Genomic DNA, 26,325 nt, shown 5'->3' with positions numbered 1-26,325 from the left:
TGAAGTTCCCTCATTGTAATTCTACTTCTTCCATTTGAAATTTGCTTTCCAAGAACACTTCAGTAACCCCCATATGAATGGTATGTTGCCCCCCCAAAAAAACAGCAGGTTGAAAAAAAAGGACAAAAATAGGGCAAATGTGGGGTCAATACCACAAAGCTGTCTGTGTTTTCTAATTAAGATATGAAAGATACTGCTCTATCCTATACTGACACACTGGGAAGAGCAAAGCCCCTCAACTGATGAATTCATGTGCTTGCTTACCCCAGGCTGTAACCAGCATCTCACAGTAGACGTACCTCTGTTTCAGTGCATTTCTGTATGTACCATCTCAGAGGGAGCAGTATAATGCAGATCAATGTTCAGCTTTCCCTAAAGCCTGCATCTCACAGGTCCAGCAACTCAAGAGGAAAACTGCTCACGTGCCTTTACGTCTTCCAGTCAGAGCCCATTCATCAGGGCAGTGTGTTTCACAGGCACAGCAGGAATTAAACTTCTCCCAGGTGCTCATCACACCTTCAGGTTCTAACACCAGTTTACCTCCCTTGCTACCCACATATGGGACCGTAACCACTCGTATCTATGAAAATGCAGCTTAAATGAACTGAAATTGAAGTTCAGACTCCGCAATGAGAATAATTCTGATGGACTGATAATGTACAGGATTACAGAACTGCAGGAGTGGATATCAAAGAACCTGTGTGTTTACACATTACAATGTTTAGATGGCAAACCAGATGAAATGCAGGCTGTTGTAGATGTCAATCAAGACAATCACTTCAGACTTCTCAAATACTTTTTTTTTTTTTTTTTTTTTTTTTAAGAGTCAATGTCATTAAACTACATGTATGACACGGAATTTTATTAAGTACTAACAATGTCCTGGAAATATAGAAATCAATACCTGCCTCAGAGAAAGCTTACAAGAAGCTAGTACATATTCAAAAGCTTCCAAAGCTACAAGCCCAGCTGAGAGGCTAATCAAATGTTGAAGAATATTATTTGTACAAGCAATTTCCATTAAAGGATTTAAGCTGTTCTGAAGAACCAAAAGTACTAGAAAACTCACCAATACCTGTTCTTAACCTGTATTTCTTACGTTAGTAACTTAGAGCACCCAGTGACTCAGAATTCCTTTATGAGAATCTGCCAGACAGAAGGAACAAGATTCCTGAATTGGGAAACAGGTGTCACCCAAGAGTACCTAGGAAAAAAGGTTTTAGAAAAAACAATATAGTTTATAACTGCATCTATAAAATTAAACTAGGAAAAGCAGTGACCCAGAGATCCAGAATGTGTTTATGAGCCTTTAATTTCAGGCCACACTGGAACAAAAATCATGCTGAGGATGGGGACAGTGAGTCCAGTGTAAGAATGCCTCTCTTAGCCTTTAGTTTAGTTCCCATCCTGTTAAAAGGGTTTAATCCAGTCACAGGAAAATACAATATGACCAATAATGAAGGTTAAAAGAGACACTAATACCAGAACGCCTGTGCAAGGTTTCATATTTAAGCTGTTGTTTCAGTAAAACTGATAAAACTTCCCTCTGCAAGCCTTAAGTTTCACTCACTTTCAGAAGAGTCTATTTTATGAACTCCTGATAAAGCTGTACTGACAACAGATGGAAACTCTCTCACTTCTTGGAAACTTCTCTTCCAGCTCCTTCCACTTCTTTCCTACTTGCACTCTGGTCACTCCTGCAATATACCACCTGCAATACTTCCTCCAAATTTCTCCATCATTTCCTCAGCAGTTGTCTTTGATTTCCTTCCTTTCTCTTTACATCTTCTCTGCAGGAAGTCACACCTGCAGAAACAATTAACCCCTTCTGCTACACCGACAACTTATAAACACCTTTCCCTCCTTTTTAGCGTACTACTCCCATCAAGTTTCAAACTACTCCCATCAAGAAACAAACTCCCATCAAGTTTCGCGTATCTAAAGAACAGCTTATAATGGACTTAGCTAACAGAGTTCGTAATAGCAGTCAGTCTTCTTAATTGCACTCAGTCTTCTCATTTCACCAAGCACAAAAGATTTTTCAAGGCCAGAGAGAACTAAACAGAAATAATCTTACTTATCAAAAATACAGATGCAAAAACGGCTTCCCGAGACAGTCACTTTCACCATGTAGTCATTTTCTTTGTATATTCCAAACACTCACTTGCTTCCCACTGAAACTGATTACATTCACAGCTCAACACACCCTTTCTACGTTGATTTTTCACGTAAAACAGATGATAAAAACCCCACAGATACAAAGATTCTGGTAACAACAGAAACAAATCCTCACAGGCAGGTGCACTTTAGGCAGAGGTCACTGCAGCCACTACTGAACGTTGCAAAGGGCTAATTGTGTACGATGAAAAAAAGCTCCATTTCATATTATATTCATATTATTGGGTGTAACCAATAATAAAATGTTCAGGTTTCTAAGGCTGCAAGCGGTATCAGAATTTAATAACTTTAAGACAGTGTAAAATACATACCAACGGATAGCTTCTCCACTAGGAAGCTAATAGCCTCAGTACTTAGGGACAAAATATAATATAAGAATAAGAAATAGACACGAATTGTCTACATAAAGGAGCATTAATTTCAAGTTACTGCATTAATTTCAAGTTACATAAACACTTTAGATTCTTAAAATTAAGTCCTTACCTTCCTAAGATAAGGCATAAAATATACAAGATAGCCACAAATTGAAACTGGCAGGAGGTGGTGGTCAATTCAGCAGCCTAATTACAAGACAACGCCTCCTTAATTAAGGATGCAACATGAATGTCTTTATCAAGGAAGTATCTCAGCCTCTTTATTTGTTTGAACCTACTCAGAGAGTTAGGGGGGAAAAAAAGTCAGCTCTAGTTGCAGGCTGCTTTGGACACACGTCTCTTATGCATAATTAGGAAGGCCTATTCTTTTGCAAGAAAAAATGGACATTTTAGAAGACCTAAATATAGTTATTCCCTCTCATATACACGTTCACCAGCTTGTTAAAGAAAAATAATGCTTTACTACAGGATTTTTCAAGACGAATATTATGTAGAAAGATCTGACAAACACCTTTGAGATTTCCAATCCTGATTTGTCTTTCAGGAAAAAAAATAAATAAATAAAATTAAGCAACGGAGTGGTAAGTATTCATCAGCCAATGAAGATAATCCCTTTGGTACCAGCAGGTACAGCTGACATTAGCATTTGATTAATACATGTAATCAAAACATTTTCTATGCAAAATATTGTATAGCAATCATACTGCACTCATACTGCTAATAAGCAATTCTTCCCTAGGTCGAAGAATACTGAAGTAAGGATTCAAAAAGCCTGTGTACTGCTAAAATTATATGAATTTCCGTGAACTTTTCTTGTTAATATAGTAGAGGTCAGAAAAGACACTGCACTTGCATGATTTCTAGCCTTGATTTCAGTCATATTGCTTTCTTCTGTTCTATGTGTATTTCTATTTATATATTTGGTAATGGCATTTAAGTACACTCGTATGAAATTTTAAAGATAGAATCCACTCAAGACTTCTCCCCCACTCACCAACCAACATCACTAGCCACACATACTGCAGAAAAAAACATATGCACCATGAATTCGTAGGTTTGGGTGGCTAAGTAAGCATGGACATTCCTATAAAAAGTAAGAACAAGTTTTAACAACCTTTCAGTGTTATAGTAGTCATAGCTGTTCAAGTACAGAGAGCAATACTCTGAATATGACAAACACACTGCTCAGATTAGAAAGCACTTGCAGCATCATGCTCACAGGGCCTCTTCCCACCTCTATCCTGGAAAACAGCGACAGCTCCACCTGCTTCCAGCATGTGCACGCTGCTGCGTGCACATATGTGGAGCTGCTGACCACTCCCGCTCCCCCCTGACAATTGTTAGCTTCAGCTTATTTGTGTGTGTGGGGGGGGGGGGGGGGGAAGAAAAAAAAGAAAAAAACCAGTCAACCCAATACAATTATTTTCTCGTATTCTTAACGAGACAAGAGTCAGCCATAATTTCAAATCAACAAGTAAGTGGAAACTTAAGGTCAATGCTAGCATTCTCTCTTTTTCCCCAGGGTAACTAAAATCTACATCTGCCTTTTTTGTTCTCGTGTGTCCCTGCTTGCAGGGGTTCAATGTGCATGAATAATTGGATAAAATACATCAAATATCATCATAATAGTTACTTAGCTGTCATTCACCAAAGTATGCTTGGCATGGTTGACTTGCCACACATTCCTTGTACTGCACTGATCTTCCAAACAATGCTCATTAAGCTCACTATCTTAAAATATTAATATTGAAAAAGAAGCTTTGCAACATTGTATAAACATCTGCAAAACATGCAATGAATCTTTCAAGAAAGTTCACAAAACAAACACTCTCTGAGGAGCATTAAGTGTGTATTTTTCTTCTGTTTCAAGGAAGCAATATAAAGACCTTACAGTGTTTATTCAAATAATGTCACAGGCTATACCCCATGCCACCACCCCCAGCCCAAACAGTTGACGTTTTATCAGCTCTGCAATGTCTGATCTCTCTCCAAGTCAGACAGGAGATCAGAGGATTTAGCCTGTATTATCCTTATAAAAACCACTCATAAAATACTGCATAGAACATATACCCGTGAATCCAATTTAAACCATGGCTAACAAAGCACAAATATTTATTGTAAAGTGTAATAGACTATTAGGAAAATAAAGAACTTTAGATCTCTTTGTTGTTTCTGTTCACCTCTGGTGATAATGAAGATATCAAATTCTGGAACTCTACCAAACAGTTGCATTTTATTATGAACACGTATGATTTAAGTACTGCCAATAAATTCCATGTATTTAGTTCTGGTTGACATTTATGATGTTACTTAAAGAATAATAAATGCCTCAACTTGAAATATACACACACTTTTTTAGGAAGTGAGCTACATATCAAAGGAAGCATTTAGTAAGTTGGATGAGAACAAATATCTTTTATCATCTAGAGAGGTTAATGAAAGCTGTTATTGCATTTTCTGAGTTTTTTTTTTTATACTGCGGACAAATATGACACAAAAAGAGAGCATTTGCTATCTAGAAGGGATCAGGGCAGAGAAAGTAAGTTACAACACAATACTCCCTACTTATCTTAATTGCTATTACAATGTTTATCGTTCGTTTCGCAGTCTGCACTGGACAATTTAAAAACTTACTGATTGAATTACTTCCGAAGCGTGCTGCAGCACACTTGCATTTCAACCTTTCCTGCAAAGAGCGACTGCTGCTGTCTTACTCTGGGACATAAACGCGGAGCACGACATGCTCGAAAACCACCCTGCTCGCTCAGATTCACCTCGTGTTTCCTCCGACCTATTTCACAGCCGATCACAAGTCTGGCACACACGATAAAGGGGGGTTAGAAACTTGCATTTAGCAAGTTTCCTGAATTTCAGCCACGACAAGGAGAGATGGGGGGCTGTGCGGCAACTACCCCTTGCAGGAGCTGCTGGCTCCCGAGCTGTGCCCTCATCCCCCGTCCATCCAGGGCCGGTTCTCCCTCCGGCACACTGCTCGGAGTCCTGCATTTCACGTGCAATGTGCCGAACATAAACAAACCCGGCCCCACACGGGGCTTCGCGCTGCGAAAAAACAAGACTCATTGACAAGTTTTCCAGGAGGGAGAAACCAACAGAGTTCCATTCAAGAAAACTGAACGTTGCAGGCATCTTTCCAGGCTCTACTGAACAGCTCTCTCTTCAGTTTAAAAAAAAAAAAAAAAAAAAAAAGTAGTTGCTTAAATCCAATCAGCCCCAACCTAATGTTAAGTTACTTGGAGCGAGGAAGAGATGGCTAAGAGGCAGAGAGAGAAATCTGCAAGGCAGAAGGGCGCATGCCACTCAAACACTGCCAAACATCGGTACAAAATATCCCTCAAAACCTGATTTTGTGTTTTTCTTTAGCACCTTTTTGTCGACAGAAAGCAGGGAAGAAAGTGAAGTGCCGAGCAGCTAGCAAGCTGTGGTTTCTTTCTCTAGTGAAGTCTGCCAGAAGTGGAGGAGCTGGGCTTTGGAAAAGAGACAAGGTAGCTGATAGCTGAAGGTGTTTGTTTGTTTAAGGAAAAGGGGCTACGCTTTAATATTTAAGATCGCATGGAAAGCGAGCGAGCCCTGCATGCTACTGCATTGGTAGGATTTAGCTCCCATACAGACCAAAAGGGAGGGTCACAGCGGCCGTGCAGAAACCCAAGTTGAGAAACGAAGCCCCGCTGAGGAACCACTATTTTCCTCCATTTCTTCAGCGGGCGCCTGACAGCAGCGAGCACCCACTGAGAGGCCGGGCAGAGCGAGCGGCGCTCACCCCTCGGAAAGTTTCTCCCTGCGGTTTCGGAGGAAACCTACCTGCTCCCGGGAAATGCACGGCAGCGAGGGCCTCCGAAACATCTTGCTGCTGCCGTAGTAGCTGACCGGGCTCTCCCCGAGGGACACGCAGCTCGATCTCCTCCTGGGTCTGATCACAGGCACTTTCTCCTCCCCGCTGGGGAGCCGCGGGTGCTGGCGATGCTGCTGCTGCTGCTGTGCCCGGCTCCGGGCCGCCGGGACACCGCAGCAAAGGGCGAGCAGGCAGCCCACCGCCCCCACACAGCCGGCCAGCAGCGGGCGGAGGGCCGGGGGCAGCGAGGGGAGGCTGCCGAGCGACGCCAGCCACACCAGGCTGGAGAAGAGCAAGACGAGGAGGCGGCGGCGGAGCTGCAGGGAGCTCTGCAGCAGGGTCAGCGCCGCCACCGAGCTCAGCACCGTCAGCAGCCGGCCCGCCAGCATCTGCGGCTCGCCGGGGGCCCGGGGCTCCTCCTGGCGCCCCGCGGGGGGCGGCAGCCACTGCAGCGCCACCAAGTCCCCCGAGTAGCAGCACACGGGAAGAGCCAGCAGCCACCAGCGGGGCGCACCGCCGCGGGCCAGGTGGCAGGTGAGGAAGAAGAAGGCGCAGGCGATGCTGAAGAGCGGGCTGAGGCAGCGGGAGAGGCTCAGCAAGGCGTGCAGCGCCCGGGGGCTCCTCCAGCCGCCCCCGTCCTGCTGCCCCCCGCCGCTGCCCCGGCCCGGCAGAGCCAGCAGCGAGAGGACGAGGGCGGCCAGGGCGGCCAGGCTGAGCAGCGCCCGGCGGCAGCAGCAGGAGGAGGAGGAGGAGGAGGAGGGGAGCAGCAGCAGCGAGAGGAAGCTCCTCGGGGGGTCCTGCCGCAGGGGGGTCGCGCAGCTCCTCACGTAGCCGTTCCGCAGGCTCTCCGCGCCGCCGTCCGGCTGCTGGCAGCGCTGCGGGGCTCGGACGGCGCCGGGACCGGCACCGGGACCGGCACCGGGACCGGGACCAGCGGCGGGGGCTTCCCTCTCGTCCCTCATGGTGGTCGGGGCAGGGCGCGGGTCGCGCTATCGGCGGCCCGGCCGCGCCGCCCTCAGCCGCGGCGTCTCCTCCGCGGGCAGCGGCGGCGGCGGCCGGAGCATGGTGGGGGAGCGGCGGGGAAGGAGAGAAAAGGTAACGAGCCCCGCTCGCCCGCTCGCTCTGCCCCGAAACGGATCCAGCGGGAGGGGCTCGCGGCCGCCTCCCAGCGCTCACCGACGGCAGCGGCCGCTGGCGGAGCCCGGCGGGGGCGGGGGACGGGGGGCGGGGGGCGGGGGTGGGCGAGGCCCTGGGGCGGCCGCCCTGGAGCGGAGGAGCCCGAGATCGGCTCCGGGAGGCTGTGAGGGAGCCCGAGGCAGGTCCCACGCACCCTGAGAGGAGTTTGGGGGCTCCCCGAGGCACCCCCCGAAGGGAAGGCGGCGTGCAGGGAGCAGCCGGTCCCGGTGCTGGTGCTCCCCGGGGCCGTCCCGGCTCGTTCAGCGCTCGGGAAGGGAGCAGGAGGAGCGGGGCTCGCTGCGCTTCTCGCAGTCCTGGTTGCCAGCCCGCAGGGCTCGTTCAGCCCGCGGGGGGAAGAGGAAGCTGCAGGGCCCGGGCCTGAGGGCTGACGATGAGCAGAAGCCGTCCAGCGTGATCGCTTTGACAGCGCCTGCAATGCGCGGTGACGAACAGAGTCGCTTCTGTACGTAAGAAGTTGGAAATAAGCAGCGGTTTGTGCTTCAAAAGGCAAAGCAAATCGGCGGAACTTCAGTGCCGTCACAGGCCTCCCTCTGTCAGAAACACCTCCTACGCGCTTTCCCCCAAAAAGAGCAAAAGGAATTCTGTCCTGTCTTGCCACGCTTACAGCCGCTATGATGGCACAGATTCCTCGGTTACAAGTTTTCAAAAGAGAGCGTGTGAATTTCCTTCTGGGCTAATAATCCTGCATTGACTTTAACTCACATGCTACTGACATCAGTTAGCCTGCGATCAAGTGTACACGTGAATGTTTTCAGGGCTGAGATGAATCTTGCTGTTTTGCACAGCTCCTTCACTTTTTAGATTCAGCTATAAATAAATGCATTCCTGAAACGCTTAGGATTTCACAGATACTGTAATCTTCATATAAACATCATCCATGAATATAAGCAACTATAACAGTGGGCATTGGAAAGCATACAAAGGAAGAGTACAAAGATAGGACATCATATGACCCCTTAATACCCCATATGCAACCCACTGTGGCATTAGCGCTTTCTGAATCAGAAGTGGTGTCTTATATTTAACACAGTCCTCAGTGCATTTTTATTCCATGAATTTGCACAACCAGTTATGTATTCGTTTACTTTTAAGTCCACGTTGGCTTGTGGCATCTGCCGTGTACTGCAGGAAGGAGGTCCTTACTCTGTACAACTCGACTGCGTTGTGTGAAATGGTTTTCGTGTTTGCTATCTGTCTTAATCGATCACAGTTCCTATCAAGTCATCTTTTTTCTTCAGTTCGTGATTTTATATCTTTCCCCAGGCTTGTGAGTCTTGTGTTTTCCAAGCAGAGGAGTTCTAGTCTATCTGATATTTTCACATGGTACAGTTCCTCTCTTTATTCTGTACTTTGTGAACACTAGCATAGGCTTTTGCTGACGAGGAAACAAGGAGTCACGCACAGTACTCAAGACACGAGCAGATGGATTTATGCTGAGCCAAAATAATGGTTTTCGTGTCATTATTGATTTTTTTCTTTAAAATGCCTGTAGTCTTGTTTGTTTGTTTTGTTAACGAAGAAAGAAAGCAGATTGTTGAGTGTTGTTCTGTTGAACAAACATTGAACATTGTTCTTATGGCATTAACTATACAGATCACAGGATATCATTTCTGAGTGTTAACATCTACAGCTGACAGATAGTTTTACAAATCAAAGATAGAGTATTTTTTTTCCCCAGTGTACTTTATGGTTATTTACCATAAATTTGACCTGCATATGCATTTATGAGGCTGCAGATTTGCTCAGCTAGATTTATTTTTTCTGCCCTCAGTAACTTAGCATCAACAGCATACTCCACCACCTTACTATTTATTTGTCTTCAGATCATTTATCATGAAGTAATTAGCTTTTAATTCAATGGTACATTTGTGCAAAAACACCCTGAAGAAATGTCTTCACAGCTCATTCTATGGGAGAATGTTTTTTTCTTTCATAGCATCCCTGTTGCCTAACAATACTTGTCTTAGCATGTTCATTTGTAAAAGGATATGACTATTAATAGATCCCCATCCTGAGCAATTTACAATCTAATCATGAACAATTTCAGTGTAAGGAAAAGTTAGATGCTGTCTTACTCAAGCCATCATTAGGAGCATTAACTAAAGTTCTTCTTGGGAGAGAGAAATTTTAAGGCTAAAGAAGTACCTTTTCATTTGTCCACTGGTAGGCCAATATTCCTTGAATACAGAAAACGTTGCAGTAAAAGAAAAAGTATTTAAGTTGTAGTGAAGACATTAATTTCATGTAATTTTTAATTATTTTTTTTTTGTCATTTTACAGTTTCACCAACAAAAGAAACTAGTGTAGCAATTCTGGTTTATTCTTAAGGTACTGTATGCTATAATACTTGTATCTGCTTAACAGTGGCTTTTGCTACTACTGTGCCTATATACAAACAAATGTCTTTAGGTGCTGGTTTGTAAGTTTCTAATGAAAATCAGGCTATGATATTTCAGAATAGTTACTGTTTCATTTGTCTGTTCCCCATTCCAAGCCATTGTAACTGGAAAGAACAGAGTATAACCATAAGTGTTGTCATTCAAAGCTGTAATTTTGGCATCTTTGGCCTGTTTCGCTTCTCTGACCTGCACATCCAGAACCATCTCTAAACTTTACCTCATCCCTTGGAATATTTTTAAGTTTTAATCATTCCCTCCAGTCTGTGCTGCCCTTTTTTTTTATTGGCCATGTCCTGGCTATTGTGCCCTGTAATGTTGGAATCTGGAAAATTCCTGCGCTGTTCAGAATTGCTATGGTTTTTACCTGTGAGTATTATTGTCTCCTTCTTCAGACACATCAGATACAGAATCTGATCCTTCCTTCCTCCCTCATCTAGCCCTGTGATTCTGGTGAGTTTCTCACCCTGTGGACAACTTTGTTATCTGTTTAATAACATGGGATGCAGTTGCCCAGGTCTTCTGGAAACTATTTTCTGCTTTCTCTTGTATTAGCATGGAAAGATTAATCAAAGCTTAAGAAATTATCTTCCAAGCTTGTCTTCAGGCCTTCCACGGTGTATTCGTCAAAGTAATAATAGTTACTTCTAACAGTGTATAATCGTACCCCGACTGTAGACCTTGCACTTTGAACATGGGGAAAGGGTTTACCATTATGGTGCCTAACTTGGAACCTTTCACAGCAAATTATGAGAGCCATCCGTGCTTTCTAAATCCTTTGTGTGTTTCTGTTACAAAATTGTCTCAGTGATTGTTGATAGCTTTCTTGAGGACTGAACTTTATCTTAGCCAACGTATACCTGTCATACTTAAGCTTCATTTTGAATAATGTATTTAGATGTACCGAATTATTTAAACAAAGCATCCTTTGAAATTGGAAGCAAACACACAAAAAAGTAAAACCAGCTACATGGCTTAAATAGCTTGGCTTTCTAATTGTAATCTGGGTTCATTTGCTTAGAGATTCTTCTGTATAACTGAAGAATGAGTGAACTGATGCCTTGTTCAAGGAACATATTGCTACTACTTGAATGCTGGTGTAGTGTGAGTGTGGTTGAGAAAAGAAGGTGGGAACAGAGGATGTGTCTTCTGTTGGAGCTCTGAGCTGGACGGCTGTTACAATTACTGCTTTTCTTTCTTTCTTGTTTATGAGGAAGTTGTCTGTAGGCTGCAGTAATCAGAAGTGAATTGGGCTTTTGCAAAACATTTTTTTAAATTGTGTGTAACCAAAACATTTGTATGAATCCCTGCTGTCTTGTAAATGCAGTTGTAGATGTCTTTGTGGAAATGTTAGCTGTATTTTGTTATTTATTTCTTTGAACATTAGACTTTTGTTGGGAAGTTAATTTGTAAATTAATGCAAAGACAGTTAAGGTGGTGTAAGCAGTAACTGTATCTACCTCAGCTTTGTTATCAGTTTTACATTAGACGCTTAAATAAAGAAATGGCGTTACTACAACCACAATCATTTAGCAAAGAAAATAAAAGAAATACCATACCCCCAGAAAACACATGCATACTCGTACAAGTGCAGTTCCCTTAGGGAAATCAAAAGGCTTAACCAAACCTGAATCAGTGTTTGGAGAAACACCAGTGCTGTGTGTTACCATTCTCAAGTTGTCCTGAGGCAAGCACTGTGGCTGCTCTGGGTGGTGAACTGGAGAAGCGTGTGCTCCAGCTCACTGAGTGCTTGCAGCTGGAGGCTTAAGGATGAAACTGGGTGCTGGATGATTTCAAACATATTTGTGTAATGTGCTGTCTTTTAAACACAGGATACAAGTATTTTAGAAGGTGATGTTGTATGTCTTCGGCACTAAAGGCCTAGAGAGATCTGCAGTGGTTCACAGGCAACCAGATATAACGGGAAAAAAAAAAAAATGAATGAAGGATAGTCATGCAGCTGCTAAGTGGAGAAAAAACGACAGGAAAAGAGTCTTCTGGAAGTGTATTTACTATGCATGATGTCATTGTACTTGCAGTGAGAAGCCGATGTATTTGTCATGTCTAAGGGTGAGAAGAGAGATTCAGTTGCATTCCACATCAAGCAAAGCAGTCAGGTTCAAAGGTAAATCACAGCATATGACAGGAAAGACCAAGTTACTACAGAGTGCATCTGTGAGTTTAACTTCTCAAAAACAGACACGTGACAAAGAAAACTGGAAAGAAGTTGTGAAAAAAGTGTTCCTTGTATGATAAGATGTCTCTAGCAGATACAGCACTAGTCAGTTTTAAAAGCATGGGTGTTCCATCTTCACTGGAAATATGGAGCTGGTGTGATAGGGCATTGTTAGATGAGACTTCCTATTTCTGGAGATGGAAAGTATCAGAGCATCAGTGTGATGGCAGGCTCCGAGATATAGCTCAGCAGTGACAAACCTGAGGAACAATCAGTGCATAGAAGAAATACTGCATCAACCTAATTAAATACTCTAAATCTGAAGAAAAACTAGGAAAACACATCTTTATCTTGTCTCTTTTTTTTTTTTTTTTGGTGCCCATTTAAGTAAATGTAAACGCCTTTGAATAATTCCCCCAAAGTACCAGTGATTTTAGATGCTTGTTTCCTAATAAAAATGATGATAACAGGCTATCAAGTTCAACAAATCGCTGTCAAAATTCTGCCTTTAAGTTCTTAGAGAATTGCACAATTATATGTGGTACTGCAGTTTCACATGAGCTTATTTATTTGGAAAATAGAGAGTTCAATTTGTTGATAATAAAAATGCAGAAATTTCTCAATTAAGAAACTTTTGACAGGTTTCACTTTCTCAAAACTGAGTAAAATTTGTCATCTTATAAGCAAAATTGAAGATTAATAAAATAGGTGGCTTCATATGTAGCCTCTCACTATAAAAAGTTTACTTGATGCTACATCATATTTTACTATAAAATCTACCCATTCAGTGAAATAGCATTAAACTTAAGAATACACAGTAATATTTCTATGGTAATTCATTCCCTTACTTGCTAATTGAAATTTCTCTCTTGAATTGAAATAGAGGCATTTGATGGACTCTGCTCATTAATGCTGCTGAAGATTATATCTGACTGGGGAACTGGTTTGGTTTTTCCAGAGAAGTCTGACTTTACACATGAGCATCATATGCGTAAATATGTTTTGAAAAAGATCAAAATCAGTCCAAGCCTGGTCATTTATTGCAGGTGGTGGTGGTGATAAAAGCGAGCTGAATCGTTCAGTCAGCTTCTCTCATTTCCATGCCTTTTGGTACCCACTGTATTGACCCTAAATCATTGAGACAGGTCCTTGTTAATTAGCATTCATTAGAATTCTGTTAAATTGCTAAAATCACATTATATTGTCAGCAGGCATAAAACAAACCAGTAAAGAGATTGTGCTCAGTTGTACCTCTTCAGAGCCTGGCCTGTGTTTCAGCACGTGCTCAAGTATCAACTGTTTGCTTGGCTGTACTGTAGCATTCAGCTATGTGTAGGAAAGCCTTGCAGGCATTAATGTATTCAGAAGTTCATTATATTTAATGCTCTCTTATGTAAGTTGTTGTAAATGAATTTCCAGAAAAAGAACATGTAAGTAAAAAAAAACTTTACATTTCTCCTTTTATGAGAAAAAATAACAGAATCCTGTAATGGTGATTGCGTAACTATTTCTTCTGGAGATTCAACTTGAGATTAAAAAAAATAATAATAAAAATAAAAATAAAAAAACACACAAAGGCAAGTTTATGCAATTAAGCTGATTAGCTCATTAACGTGGAAGTATTTTGTCCTTCTAGCCACAGAAAGAATTCAGCTGTGTAAAAAAGCAGACAGGAATAAATTGTGGCTGGAGACAGAAATTGTCTGGTTTTAAAATGATAAATTTGTGTTTTGTGTCTGTCCTCTAAAAGCTAAGCGATGCACAAGCATTTCTTAGGTTAATTTTATTTTGATTAATTGTTAAGACCAAATAGTTCATTATACATAACCCGAAACTTATATATTGTCCGGGAAGTCATGACACTCAGTGAATGAGTTCTCATTTCAAACAACTTCTCTTGGCAATCTTGCCTATTTGCATTTAAGTCCACATATTTAGCTAAAAGTTACCTTTCTTACTTATATAATCCAACATCACTGTTTTGGCATTCGTAATCAATACTGTGTACAATTGCAGTAATTTATCAGCCTGCTTTTAGCATCGTAACTGAAGCTCCCCCTCCCTTTTCAGCAGTCACAATTTCTGAACACAGAAAAGCTTACTTTGGGCTTGAGACAGCTCAGAGCCTGACTTTACCACATCAGAAACTGCACACCAAATAAAGATTCGTAATGCTTTTGTAACTTCGAAGGGTTTGCTGCTTTCTGTCCCATCTGCGTAATATAGTGATGCATCGTAATTATTTCCAAACGGAGGGATTGTATTTAGTTGTCAAAGGCAAACATGTAGGTGAAGCAGATGGCAGTTTCACAAGATTGAGTAACAGATAAATCACACGATGATTAAATCCAGCTGTTTTTCTGCTCAAAACTAGTGCCTATTACTTTTACGAATAGTTTTACAGTAAGAAGAGGAAGAACAGTTGGATATGAAAATGTATTTAGATGTTTCCAAGATGGTCATTTTTCTTAGGTAATGCTCCAAAAGAGTGAATAGGAGCTTTTAGAAAACACTGCTAATCGCTGTGGGGTTTACCCAAGCAGCAAAGACCAGTCAATCATAAAAAATACTCTCCCCTATTTTTAAAAACATGTTTGAATTGACTGTAGGCAAAAATGAGAGTACGCTATGGAAACTTGTCAAATTTTGAATCTGTAGGTAATGCAAGTGTATTAACTTTCAGTTGACTAATTTTTATGTGCTTATTTGTAACTAGAATGTGTCTGGCATACCTGGGTACAAAGTAATGATGTAGAAGCAATCAGTTGTGCACCTGTTTGATCTTTCTTGCAATGAAAGAATAATAATTGACCCGCAAACGCAAAAGCAACACATTTAGAATGGTTCTTTTGTTGCTTTGGAGGTTTTCTGTTTGAATTACCAACAACCTGAGAGGAAAGGACGTTGGAAGAGAGGGAATTGGCCACAGCAATAGGTTTTACTGGAGCTGATCACTGAGACCCAGAAGTTTACATTACGATATCTTTGCACTTACGTTCGATTAGTAATAACTAGTTAGCTATGACTGATGCTTAATATACCAAACTCAAACACTCTGTCAGTAAAGAACTATGTTTAAGTTTACATCATTAACTGATTTCTCATTGCAGTATTCTTTAAACCATTCCATAATGATTCCTGCTGTGATTGTTCATGCAAGAGTTTATGGAGGCATGGAAATAAGTCCAGAGAGTTTTTATGAGACCTAGAAACCTGTCTAGTTTGGCCTTGGCGGCATTTTATTTAGATTTGGACAAAAATGTCAAATCAATTGCAAACTACTTGAAAAGCACGTGCCTTACTTTATCAGAACTATTATCATAACATTGGTCATGAACTGAATTACAGGGATTTTATTTATTTAGCATTCAAACATTGTTTTTCCAGAGAAATAGATGTGGTATGATGAATTTCACTGACAGTCTTCCCTAGCAGTGATCCACAACAAACTGCAGTGCAACATTTACTTGATTACTTGTACTGCTATATTCAAAATGTCTTTTTTAACTAGAATTATGTTTATTTAATATTAATATTAGGGCAATATGTTGCTAGAGAAAAAAAGCATAGTGAACTAACATAGCACAATTAGTAAATGAAGTGAACATGTGCCCTGTGTTAACCTTCAGTTTTGTTTACTTGCTGATTTTTAAAATTTGCTGATTTATAATCAGTTTCTCTGGGAGTGCTGTTAATTACAAAGAATCTATAATTCCTAAGAATTACCGCTTAATATGCTAGCACGTGCTAGATAATAGTTTGAAAGTTTGTGATTCCTGGTCATTTGTTTTTTAGTACTTAATTCTTGTAAGGCTTATTGCAGTGTAGCAGTTTGCTAACTGTAGGTCTCACAGATGCAGGCAACCTCTGGGATTTAAAACACTACACACTGCTTTCATTATCTGATGTATAAAAATGCCAAAACAGCTATGTACCTGGGAGTTAGCCAAATACCAAAGAAGCTGAGTGACGTACTTTGACTGAAGTTGCTCACATCATGGGTTCAAATTGCTGCTATTAGTTCTGAGGCATTTTATGTTTAAAAGTGAACATCAGATGTAAGGTATTGCTAAAGGTTGCGTTTAAGCTCGATTTTTTGCTCTTTACTTTTGGTATAGTTTACTCACTGGGAAGTTGCTTAAGTAGCCCTATTAATTAAAGCATTTTGCATTTGGCACATTTGCTTTCTTTAATGCTGAAATTGAGAAATCTATTTTCTACGTGTAAATGTAGTTTTCCTTGATTTATTAACGTGTCCCCTTCCTATGTGATTGCCACATTTTTTCATGCAAGTTCTGAAAGGGGTAGAGGGAAGAAGTAAAACAGCATTCCTACTTTAAGGAAAAGGTTAGTTAAACTTTTAATGCTTTCTGATATATTAGAGGAAAAAAAAATCATTCTCCAAGCTCTGTTTATGCACTATATAGTTTAGGCTCTGCTTTCCTGGAATTTTTAAAATGTGCATGGAGCTGTGACAGTGTTAAATGAAAACCTGGGATAAATCCTATTCAGATATCTCCGCAGCCAGGCCTCCTACACAAGTAGGTCTTCACCAGATGTAATGCTGCGATTCACATATTTCTGAATAGAATAACTTTGAATTGGTGTAAAATACATTAATCTGGCATGGATATTAAAGTAACTGAGGAGTATTCAGATTTTGAGGTGAGAGGCCTGATTCTGTACACTGCCCAGCAAAATAAAGGAGCTTTAGAGAGGACAGGCAGGAATGTTGCTTTAGCAGATGTTTCTTATAGTGGTGCTTTAGGCAGTAACCATCTAGAAGCAGGATCATGCTTCTGAGACATCTAGCTAAAAGTAGTTTTTAATAGCAGATATGGGAATTTATTGGCATGGGACATAAATGTGTATAATCATTTATTTTACTGGATGTGAGGTAGTGATTCCAGTTGCCAGAGCACTATGCATTAAGTACATTTATTTTGTCTTTTTGTTCGTGTAAAAGATTATTAAACTATTTCCATAAATGGGCATTAGTTATTTACGATGTCTTTATGAAACCTTTGTGAAATCAGGCTGTGCTTTACCAGTTACTTGGAAAGTTAGCCTTACATGACACAAAGACTTGCAGAAATTTTAATATAAGTGTAACATCAACCTGCAGAATCAGGTATGTTCCATGTATTAGAAATACTTAATCACTGGACAGAGTTCACAAATGCAAGTCGGAATTATTTAGACACGGAACACAAACAATATATTCCAGGACTGGAAAGCCTGTTATTCTGATAAGAAATCTGACATCTTTTTCTGTTTCTCCCTCTGATTGCTGACCAAGACCTTAGGACCTGGCAGCAATGTGGGCCAATGTGGGCTGCAGGTTTGTCAGACCTGCAGCTTTCTACTGCCTGTTTTCCAAAGAGAGCTCTAACACCGGAGTACTGTAATGTCCTGAAGGAAGATCTCCCCATGCTCTAGATCTTCACAAACCCCTCAGTGCTGAAGTACCATTCAAGGCTACTTCTCCGAGAACTCCTGAGTTACTTGTGCTCTGCAAAAGATTTCAGTCTCACTTAAGTTTGGAACTGACTTGTGTTCTCATACTATTTTCACAAGATCTTTGACCATCTTTTGACCTTTATCTGCCTAAAGATACTGCCTAAAGATTTTTGCCAGAAGCTTTGCCTAATGTTACTGCCTGATTACTGCCTAAAGCCGCGTGCAGGAAGCTGGGCGCTCTGATTACTGAGGGCAATGTGTCATCTACGAGAATCCTGCAAGCCTTGCTTGACGCAGCGGGGACAGCAGCCTGTGCTTTCACCTCCTCCTTATTTCTTAGGCAATTTCCCTGGCTTCTGTGTTCCCAGAGAGAAGAAAACAATTATAAAGAATGATTCCTTAGCAGCCGTTACAAAGGTACACACTAAAGGGTGTGAGCTGGAACATCTTACCAGAAGCAAGCAGAAGTGGAAGGACTATCTGCTCTTCAACTGGTTGTAAACTACAGGCTTGTGGCTGAGTCTAGGCAATATCATTACCTAATTACCCATTCTTTAAGGTCTTTGTAACAGATGCTTACTTTCTTGGCTAGAAGTTGTCCTCGGGTGACTTGAGATCAGGGAACTGTGCTGTCCTCCTGAGCAGTAAAGCATCATATGTGAGATGTTCCTGCTAGAAATCTGCCTGGGTTCTTGAATGAGTTGGAAAAATAGATTAGGTCATTTGAAGCATCCGTATCACAGGCGGGAAGTTTGGGAGAGTGTTCTGGGCACCTCTCTTCAAGAATATGGTTAACCAACACTGACTCTTTCCTTGGACATGAATAGGCAATGCCACCTCCAGAATGTCTTCCAGACCTGCTGCTTATTCAGCTGTTAAATGAGACAGGCACGACCACTTCAGCCACACGTTTTCTAATCTTCAGAGTTGTTTCGAAGATAAAACGGTTATTACGTTCACGTTAATAGCTAAAGCTAGCTGATAGTAAGCAGCGCTTATTTATGAATCTGCACTAATGCCAAAATCTACTGTCTTTCAGTCCAGCATCCCAAGCCTTTGCCTTCACATCAATATCTTTTAAGTATGAACATAAGGCTGACTTGACATCAAGATTTCAACTTCTCTATTGAATTCAACTTCATTATTGAAATCTTTTTTTTTTTTTTTTATTTTTTTTTTTTAATGCCCAGAGACTATTTATTTGCCCATCAGAGAAATACTATGATTAATAAAGGAACAAATAGGAGGCAAACGTATTGGGCTAAGTAGACTTAATTCACCATGTGATACACAAAAAAAGTCAATTTCCCTGTCCTTGGCCTCATTGTCTGTGTTTCCTGGATGGAGCTGGGTTCCTCTGGCAGCTCAGTCTATCTGACAGCTGTTTCAGCAGGGCACTTCCAAGCTGGTGGCTTCTTTGGCTTTGTTGATACTGTAGTAATTGTATATTGAAGGGTTTGTAGTTTTGTCTCCTTCATGAAGCAATTTTCAAGTACGGTCTGAACATCATAGTTGTTTCCTCTGTTTCTGAACACTTTTTGAGTGGTCAGAAATGGTACTTACACTTTTAAGTGCTTGTCAAATGTTTGTCACAAGTCCTTCACATCTTATGCTATTGAGATCTTGGGAAGAAGTACGCATTAAGAAAGTAAAAGTATGGAAGAATGCACACAAAGCTAGATTTGTATTAAAACTTTTTCTTTAAAAAGTTACTAACCATACTGACCAAAGTTACTGACCATAAAATGGAGATATGCATGTGCAGCAATGCGACTTAAGAAATGACATTTCCTGATCTGAGAAACTTTCTGTGAAATTCATGGTCACTGGACTTGGTAGAAATGATAGCATACTGCATTCCTCTCTGGCTACTAACTAGAGAAAGCTGGTCAATTTGATACCCCTGTCTGCTACAGGGGACATAAACCACTCCAAAGCAATGAAGCATTGCTGTCATTTTACTCATACGCTACGGTTGCAAGTGTTACATTCTTAAAACTTTTTGTAAAAATGCAAATATGCATAACAAAGTTGTTTTTCTGATATTTTAGAGTTTCTTTCCTTCTTTATGGTTTATCAGATTTAGGCCAAAGGACTATTCAGAGATTTGTTTCCATAGGTTGATGTCCAGGATATAGTTTAATCCTTTAAATGCATAATGTGAGTGCTTCTGGTGTGAAATTTGGAGAAGTACACGCATACAAACTACGTGTCCCAAGTGTAATTAAAACCATGGCTATACTGAAGTCAGTGCAGAAAAAAAAAAAATCATCGTTCATGATATGAAGATTGTAACTTAGAAACTGGATTTTAAAGCTGAAGTTGAATATATTTTGAAGAATAAAATACCTAACGAAATGGACGATGAGCGTGATTAGCTTTAGAAACATGTTGGTGTCACATCAGTGATACATGGCAAGTCTGTGAATACTTGGGTGAAGATTGGTAATTACTGATTATGAAGCAGCACCAGGGCATACTTAAAATTGCATTGTATGAATGTTTTTTGGGGTAAGATCCTAAACAAATTAACGTAATGTTTTGCTTTAGTGGTAAGAATGCTACTTTGAAGAAATAATGTGTACTGGATATTGTATAAAGTCAGTAGTGAGAATACATTTGCTGCTCACTGAAACCAGGAGGTACTCAGGACTTTCTGGAAACTGTATCACCCTAATGTGTTTTGAGTTGCATTACTAGAAAGTGATAACCTCAGTCACGGGTTGCTTTTCAAAATCTTGAGGCACATGCTCAATTTTCAAGCTCAAAAGTATCTCCCTGCTTTTATTAATCGCTAAAAGATAGTTGAAAGGGTCTATACAAATGCAAAGATCTTCTGATTTTCTCATTTTGTAAAATTATTTTCCCTGTTTCAAGTATGGAATCTTCTGTTTGTCTGAAGAATCGTTCATGTTGTTATAATGATGTGATAAGAACATCTCAAAAATGTTTTAGTGCTAGAGAACCTGTTGTGAATGACATAAATAGTCACAAATTTAGCTGATTTATAGTTCTTAAAATCAAAGCCAGCTGTGCAGGTGGGTTGACTATGTTAATATGCTAATATTAATATGCTAATAACTATTGCAGAGGTTTTTAGATACTCACTAGCTGATTTTGAGACAGGGTTATAATAAGACTGGAATTAATTTAGAGCTCTTCAGGCCTTTCCCTGCATCCTTCCATGGACTGGGCTTAGAAGCCAAGGGTTGCACCAAATACTTTGGATTTCGAACCACCCTTACATCAATGGAATTTGTTCACAATTTAGGCATGCATGATGCACTGTCTGAGCTCAGTCATCTGCGAGAACAATGGAAGACAATGGACGTTATGCTGCCAGAACCTATCTTACGTTTGTCAGGACAGGCTTAGGTTTCTGTTCCCTTTGCTGTTAGTTTTGGAATATATGCAATAAAGATGGCAGTGCCAAACAAAATTTGTACTATGAAAACCAGGGATATGAATGACAGCAAAGCTGTTAAAATGCATGTAGCAAAATTAGGAGCTTGGCAAATGCTAGAAAAAGAAGAGGCTGATGACAGCAAGATTTTTTAAGACTAAAGCTTACTCAAACATCTGTTTTTTTCCTGCATAGTAATTCTGTATTGTAGTCATTCCTAATCAAAAACCGAATCCATGCTATGAATGGTTTGAGTCACTTTTTGAAAAACAACCAGAATTGTTGCCTAAATAGTGACTGAAGGTTACAGTAAGTTCAATGCTCCTATAGCACTTGAAAATGCCTGTAAAGTTAAGTGTCATGCAAATCCTTTAAGTCTTGCCAGGAATGTTAAGTCATTCCTAGGGTGGTCTTTCCTGGTTTTTAAATTATACAAAAAAAAGCATAGTTTAATTGTCTCTGTCAAATTTATTTGTGTATGTGAATGCATTTCCATTTTTCAAGCAGAAAATTTTGGCAACAATAGATGAGTGCAAAAACACTCTGTGAACCTTTCATTGTGCAATCCATGTATAAGTACTCATTTTAAAATATTTATGGGATGTAAATGCATAACTAAGAAGGTAATACTTTGTCTAGCCATTAATTTAATGTGACAATAATGTCTGTTGTAAGGAAATAGGATCCATTAATGTTCTCATGGATTACAAAGGATTTCTCTCTGTCTCTGTATCACTCTGTGATTTCCAACTTTTGCTGACAATTATTTCTTTCACAGGTAGAAATTTTGAAAAATTTCATCATTAATATAACTGACACAATATTCATTCATGAACTCGTGTAATTCGTATATGTCTGTCTCAGAATGTTATGTATCTACTGTTGAATGTCTGACAGATTGGTTTTGATTCAGTTTTATTCATAATCAAAAATCCAAAAATGAGTCAACAGCAGCAATTTATATATTTGAAAGAGCCTATTCACCAATATGCATGCTGAAAATGTGCTTTTATGCTCAGACCCTCAAAATAACTACTGTTTTTTCATTGAAATAAAAAGCTTAACAGATTTTTGGAAAAGTAAATAAGGTGTTTCATAATACTCCCGTAACAGACACCTGAAGAATTATCATCATCATTTGAGGACTCAAACAATACAATATACAGAATTTAAATCGCACCTCCTAGACAAGCAAGTAAAGTAAACTAGCAAGTAAAATAAACTAAAGTAAACTAGCAAGTTATAGCTCAAAATATATTTTTATTATCTAATTAATGTATGTGATAGAGAAACCCTCACTGGGCATGAAGAAATTTCAAGACCAAGAAAGAACTAGCAATAACATCTGCATGAATTTCAAACTAAATATATTTTAGTTTGATTTATTCAAACAAGAAGTTACAAATCAAAACTATTCCTATGATCAACATATGCTACAACAGCACTGCTGTGTCGAACCTTGTTCCCCTTATCTGTTCCAGGACTGGACAGAAAGAACCAGACTCCTTTCTCTTTTATGCAGTTCTCTTAACACATGGATTATTTTATCCTGCTTTCCAGATTGCCTGATCGTTCTCAACCAGCTGTGGTGATCAAACAAGGTTAGTTGTTCTGAAGGTTTTCCCCGAAAAGGGCAACTGATGTCAGTTCACAAAAGCTATGGATTTTTATAAAAATAGGAATTAACTTCGAAGTCTTGTATTACTAACATTTTTCACGACAGAATATTGAAGTGTTTTGAATTGGTCAGTAGTTTAAAACCATTAAAAATGCCTTTGGCAACATAAATGCAAGGCTCTCATAGAGAACTGATGTCTCATAGAGAAATGATGTCTGTACCTCTCCTGAGAACTTGCAGAAGAATAGGAAAGGAATTTGGCATCTTTCGTAGGGACAAGTTATTTTTCCTATTTATGATACTGAATGCAAAATGATTCATTCTTTTTTTTTTTTTCTCTTTGTGAGACCTTTGAGATCATCGTTAAATAATTCTAGGGTCAAGTATGTATGTTTACAGCAGCTGTCATAAATATTTGCTGTCAGTCTTAACCTAGTTGTTGGACATGTCATCATACTTGACTGTCCCATGCAGATGCTTAAAATTAAGTAATTCTAGATGTTATAAAGTAGCCATTAATGATAGCCATTAATAGCCATAAATTTATTAGCTGTATTGCTTCCAAGTATAGACAGTTTGCAGTTTGCATTGTCAAGAGAGTAAGACAGCTCTCAAAAAAAAAAAAAAAAAAAAATCAAAATGTACAGTCCTGAATGTGTTGTGACAATATCCAATTTAATCTTAAGTAGCCTTATTTTGATAAAACATTCATGAAGATGGAACGTTGGCTTCACATTTCTGTCTAAATAAGGGTATTTGGGGCATTCTTAAGCCCAGTTTTACTGTATATATTGAGATCCAGGTTCATGGCATTAAAATCAAAGGACAAAAATCATCAACTTGAGAAATGTAAGAGTTTAATGTGAGGTGATGGTGAATCATGGTGACTTGAGACTAAATTAGGTTTAAACGTAATCCTACTAAATATGGCATATAAAGTAAAGGGTCTTCTACAACATGTGATTGCTATTTCTGCCCTATGTATTTGTAGACTACAGTGGATAAGATTTAATAGGGGAGTGAAGACTACTTTTCAAGGTCTGTTCATTTTCCTGATTATCATTTCTAAGAGAGTCTTGTACTCATTTTCAGAAAAGCGTATCCACCATTTCATATATTGGCCTAGGTGACTTGAGTATCAAATGTACTTGGACCATAGGATAGAAAAAAAGATCTAACTGTACAAATAAAATTCTTCCTGTCTCAAGATTTTGTTATTCTTATTTTCTTACAACATCCCACATTTCACTTTAACAGGTGTAGCACTGTTACAAAGCCACAACAAAGACTGCCTAAAACTTTTTGTTTCATTAATAATTTATTTTTTATTGTTTGTTTGTTGTTGTTTGTTTGTTACCTAATATTTAAATTTGCAATGGCAAAATGGAAAGGCAGTATGTGAAACAGTGGTATTTTGTAGCTTCTATTGGTATGCTGGCATACTTATTATAGAGCATCAATGTTATTTCATAGCAGCTTCTAATATTTTGTTTCCACGTGTTCTTGGTTATGCCACCTGTTGTAGGAGTGGTCTGTCACTTTGCCTGGCTCGTGACCTTTTCTCCATTCATTTTCTTTAGCTAACCCAGTACCTTACAAGTCTCCTGAGGCTAATATTGACCACTTATTTCGCCCAGTAATAATAATCAAATTCCCAACACCTACTAGATATTAAACAATGGTTTTCATTATTATTATTATTTGAGGAATATTGAGATTAATTGATAATGCTCTTATTCTTATATTTAAACAGCTACTTACTGGAGAAAGCTGTACAACACAAGTCATGAAATGCAGGCTAAGGAAATTAAAGTAATGGATTTGAATCTTACAGTGGTACCATTCCTACCTGTTAAATGGTAACAGCACTGCCGTATGCCAGTAATAAGTCGTCCATCTGCCAGGGGTGGCTCCATTATCTCCCTGTCCTTTCCCCTTTTCCAAGGGGATGAAGATGCCACCTTAATTCAGTCTGTCTCTTATTTTAGCACAACAGTTTTCTTTCCTTTTTTTTTGCAGTCTGCCGTCCCTACACAGCACGAAATGTGCAGATGCTGGGTGTGTTACTGTTGGAGCCAAAAAAAAACACACCGTAAAACTACAGGATCATAGTACTCAGCAGCACAATAGTTAATGCAGATTGATCATGAGTGGTATCCCAAAGGTGGACTTGGTGGAATATCATTTCCTCTAATGAATCAGCAGTAGGGAGGGCGTAAGTGCCCTTCCCTTTTAGTTCCTGTATGTTAATCTCTTCAGAGCCAGCCTGCCATTGCTCAGATGTCAGATGCTGTTTATAACTACATTGGGAATGTAACAGAACAAAAGAGCATCATTAATTTCTCTTGAGACTTTATATGCTCATTTTAGGTTTGCTGTTTTTTTCCCTGCTGCAATTGATTCAAATATTGTATCAGCAGTTTTGCAAGGTGGCCTGAAAAGTCATCCTGTCTATGAATTTGTCCAGCTGATCTTTGAATCTGTGACCAAATTGTGTTCAGTTGCAAGCATTTCCACAGTGCAGGTATTCTGTGTCTCTGTAAGTATCCTTGTCTTTTCTTGAACCTGCTGCTTTTAATGGCACCCAATTCCAGCATCAGAGGAGAAGTGAGAAGCACACATTTTCCTGCTGTGTCAATCAACTATGCCTGCATTGCTCTAATCTTTTGGCAAGGATTTTTATCTCCTATGAAGCTGTCTAAAACTGTCAGATCACTTCATGCAGGCCACTGTACACCATTAAATATATCAGGAGTGACATTTTCCCTAGTGCAGAGGTCACCACTGCACTTGTCCATTGCTTAAACTTTACTGACACCATAATTTAAGGCCTTCATTCAAATTTTCGTAACAACTTTAGATGACTGGAAAACCACAAACTTCATTCATTTCAGTAATTGTTTGTTCAGTAATATGTACATTTGGGAAAAATATATATAATTTTTTTTTTTTTGGTTTGATAACTTTGTTAACTGAAAAAGAGCTATTTGATTTTGCCTTGTTGATTCCTTTCTCTCATTTTTGTACTTTTAAATGGTAGTGCACCCAAGATGTGAATAGAAATAAACTGCAAAAGCACTGGAATTGCACCTGCTTGTAAAGGGCTCAGACTGAGCCTAAGGACACAGGAGTACTCAGAGGGAAGTGAATGACTTCCTTGCCCTCTAAGCACTTCCTGGTTCGTAGAGAATACTCCTGTCTCTAATAACCTCCTGGCGTTGCTGCCTTGGGAATGTGGTAGCAGTTACGCTGTCTGAAGCACTCGGGGGAGCAGCTGAAACTCCATCCAGTGCCTGCCTCGCTGCTTCGCCCAGCTCATCAGTAAAGGAGGGAAAGAAGCTCCCGTGCAACACTTTTCACTGCCACAGTACTTGAGCCAGTTTGGTTTTGATGAATTTCTTAATAGCTGGACTTCATAGCTTGAAGTTTTGGATGTATTTTTCTATCCACACATTTAAAAAAAAAAAAAATGCAGGAAAATGCTGAAGTTGCAATTTAATGTACCTATGTAATAGTTGATATGGCCTCTAAAAATTCTTCATTTGTATAGATTTCCTCTAATTCTCTAGTGTGAAGTTTTAAAAAATCCTGCCTCTTTATTACCAGAAATGTGGTTCCTAACATTACTTCCTGTTCTTATCAGTATATATACAGAACAATAGAGTCTTGGCGT

At 39.8% G+C, this 26,325-nt stretch overlaps 1 protein-coding gene across 2 annotated transcripts in view; it reads right to left on the bottom strand.

Moving 5' to 3' along the window:
• PDE3B (phosphodiesterase 3B) overlaps positions 1–7,477 on the bottom strand; it is an 89,886-nt gene extending 82,409 nt beyond the window's left edge. For both annotated transcript variants that reach the window (XR_014618487.1, XM_084287831.1), the window contains exon 1: positions 6,372–7,477. Coding sequence is in view for 1 of the 2 variants with exons in the window: in XM_084287831.1 (XP_084143957.1) it covers positions 6,372–7,364 (993 nt within the window). In the remaining variant the exon portion in view is untranslated. The remainder of the gene's footprint in view (positions 1–6,371) is intronic.
• Between the last annotated feature and the right edge of the window lie 18,848 nt (positions 7,478–26,325).

This window comes from Netta rufina, assembly GCF_964035555.1.
Source record: "Netta rufina genome assembly, chromosome: 5".
Lineage (NCBI taxonomy): Eukaryota > Metazoa > Chordata > Aves > Anseriformes > Anatidae > Netta > Netta rufina.
This window is presented reverse-complemented; position numbering and strand designations above follow the sequence as displayed.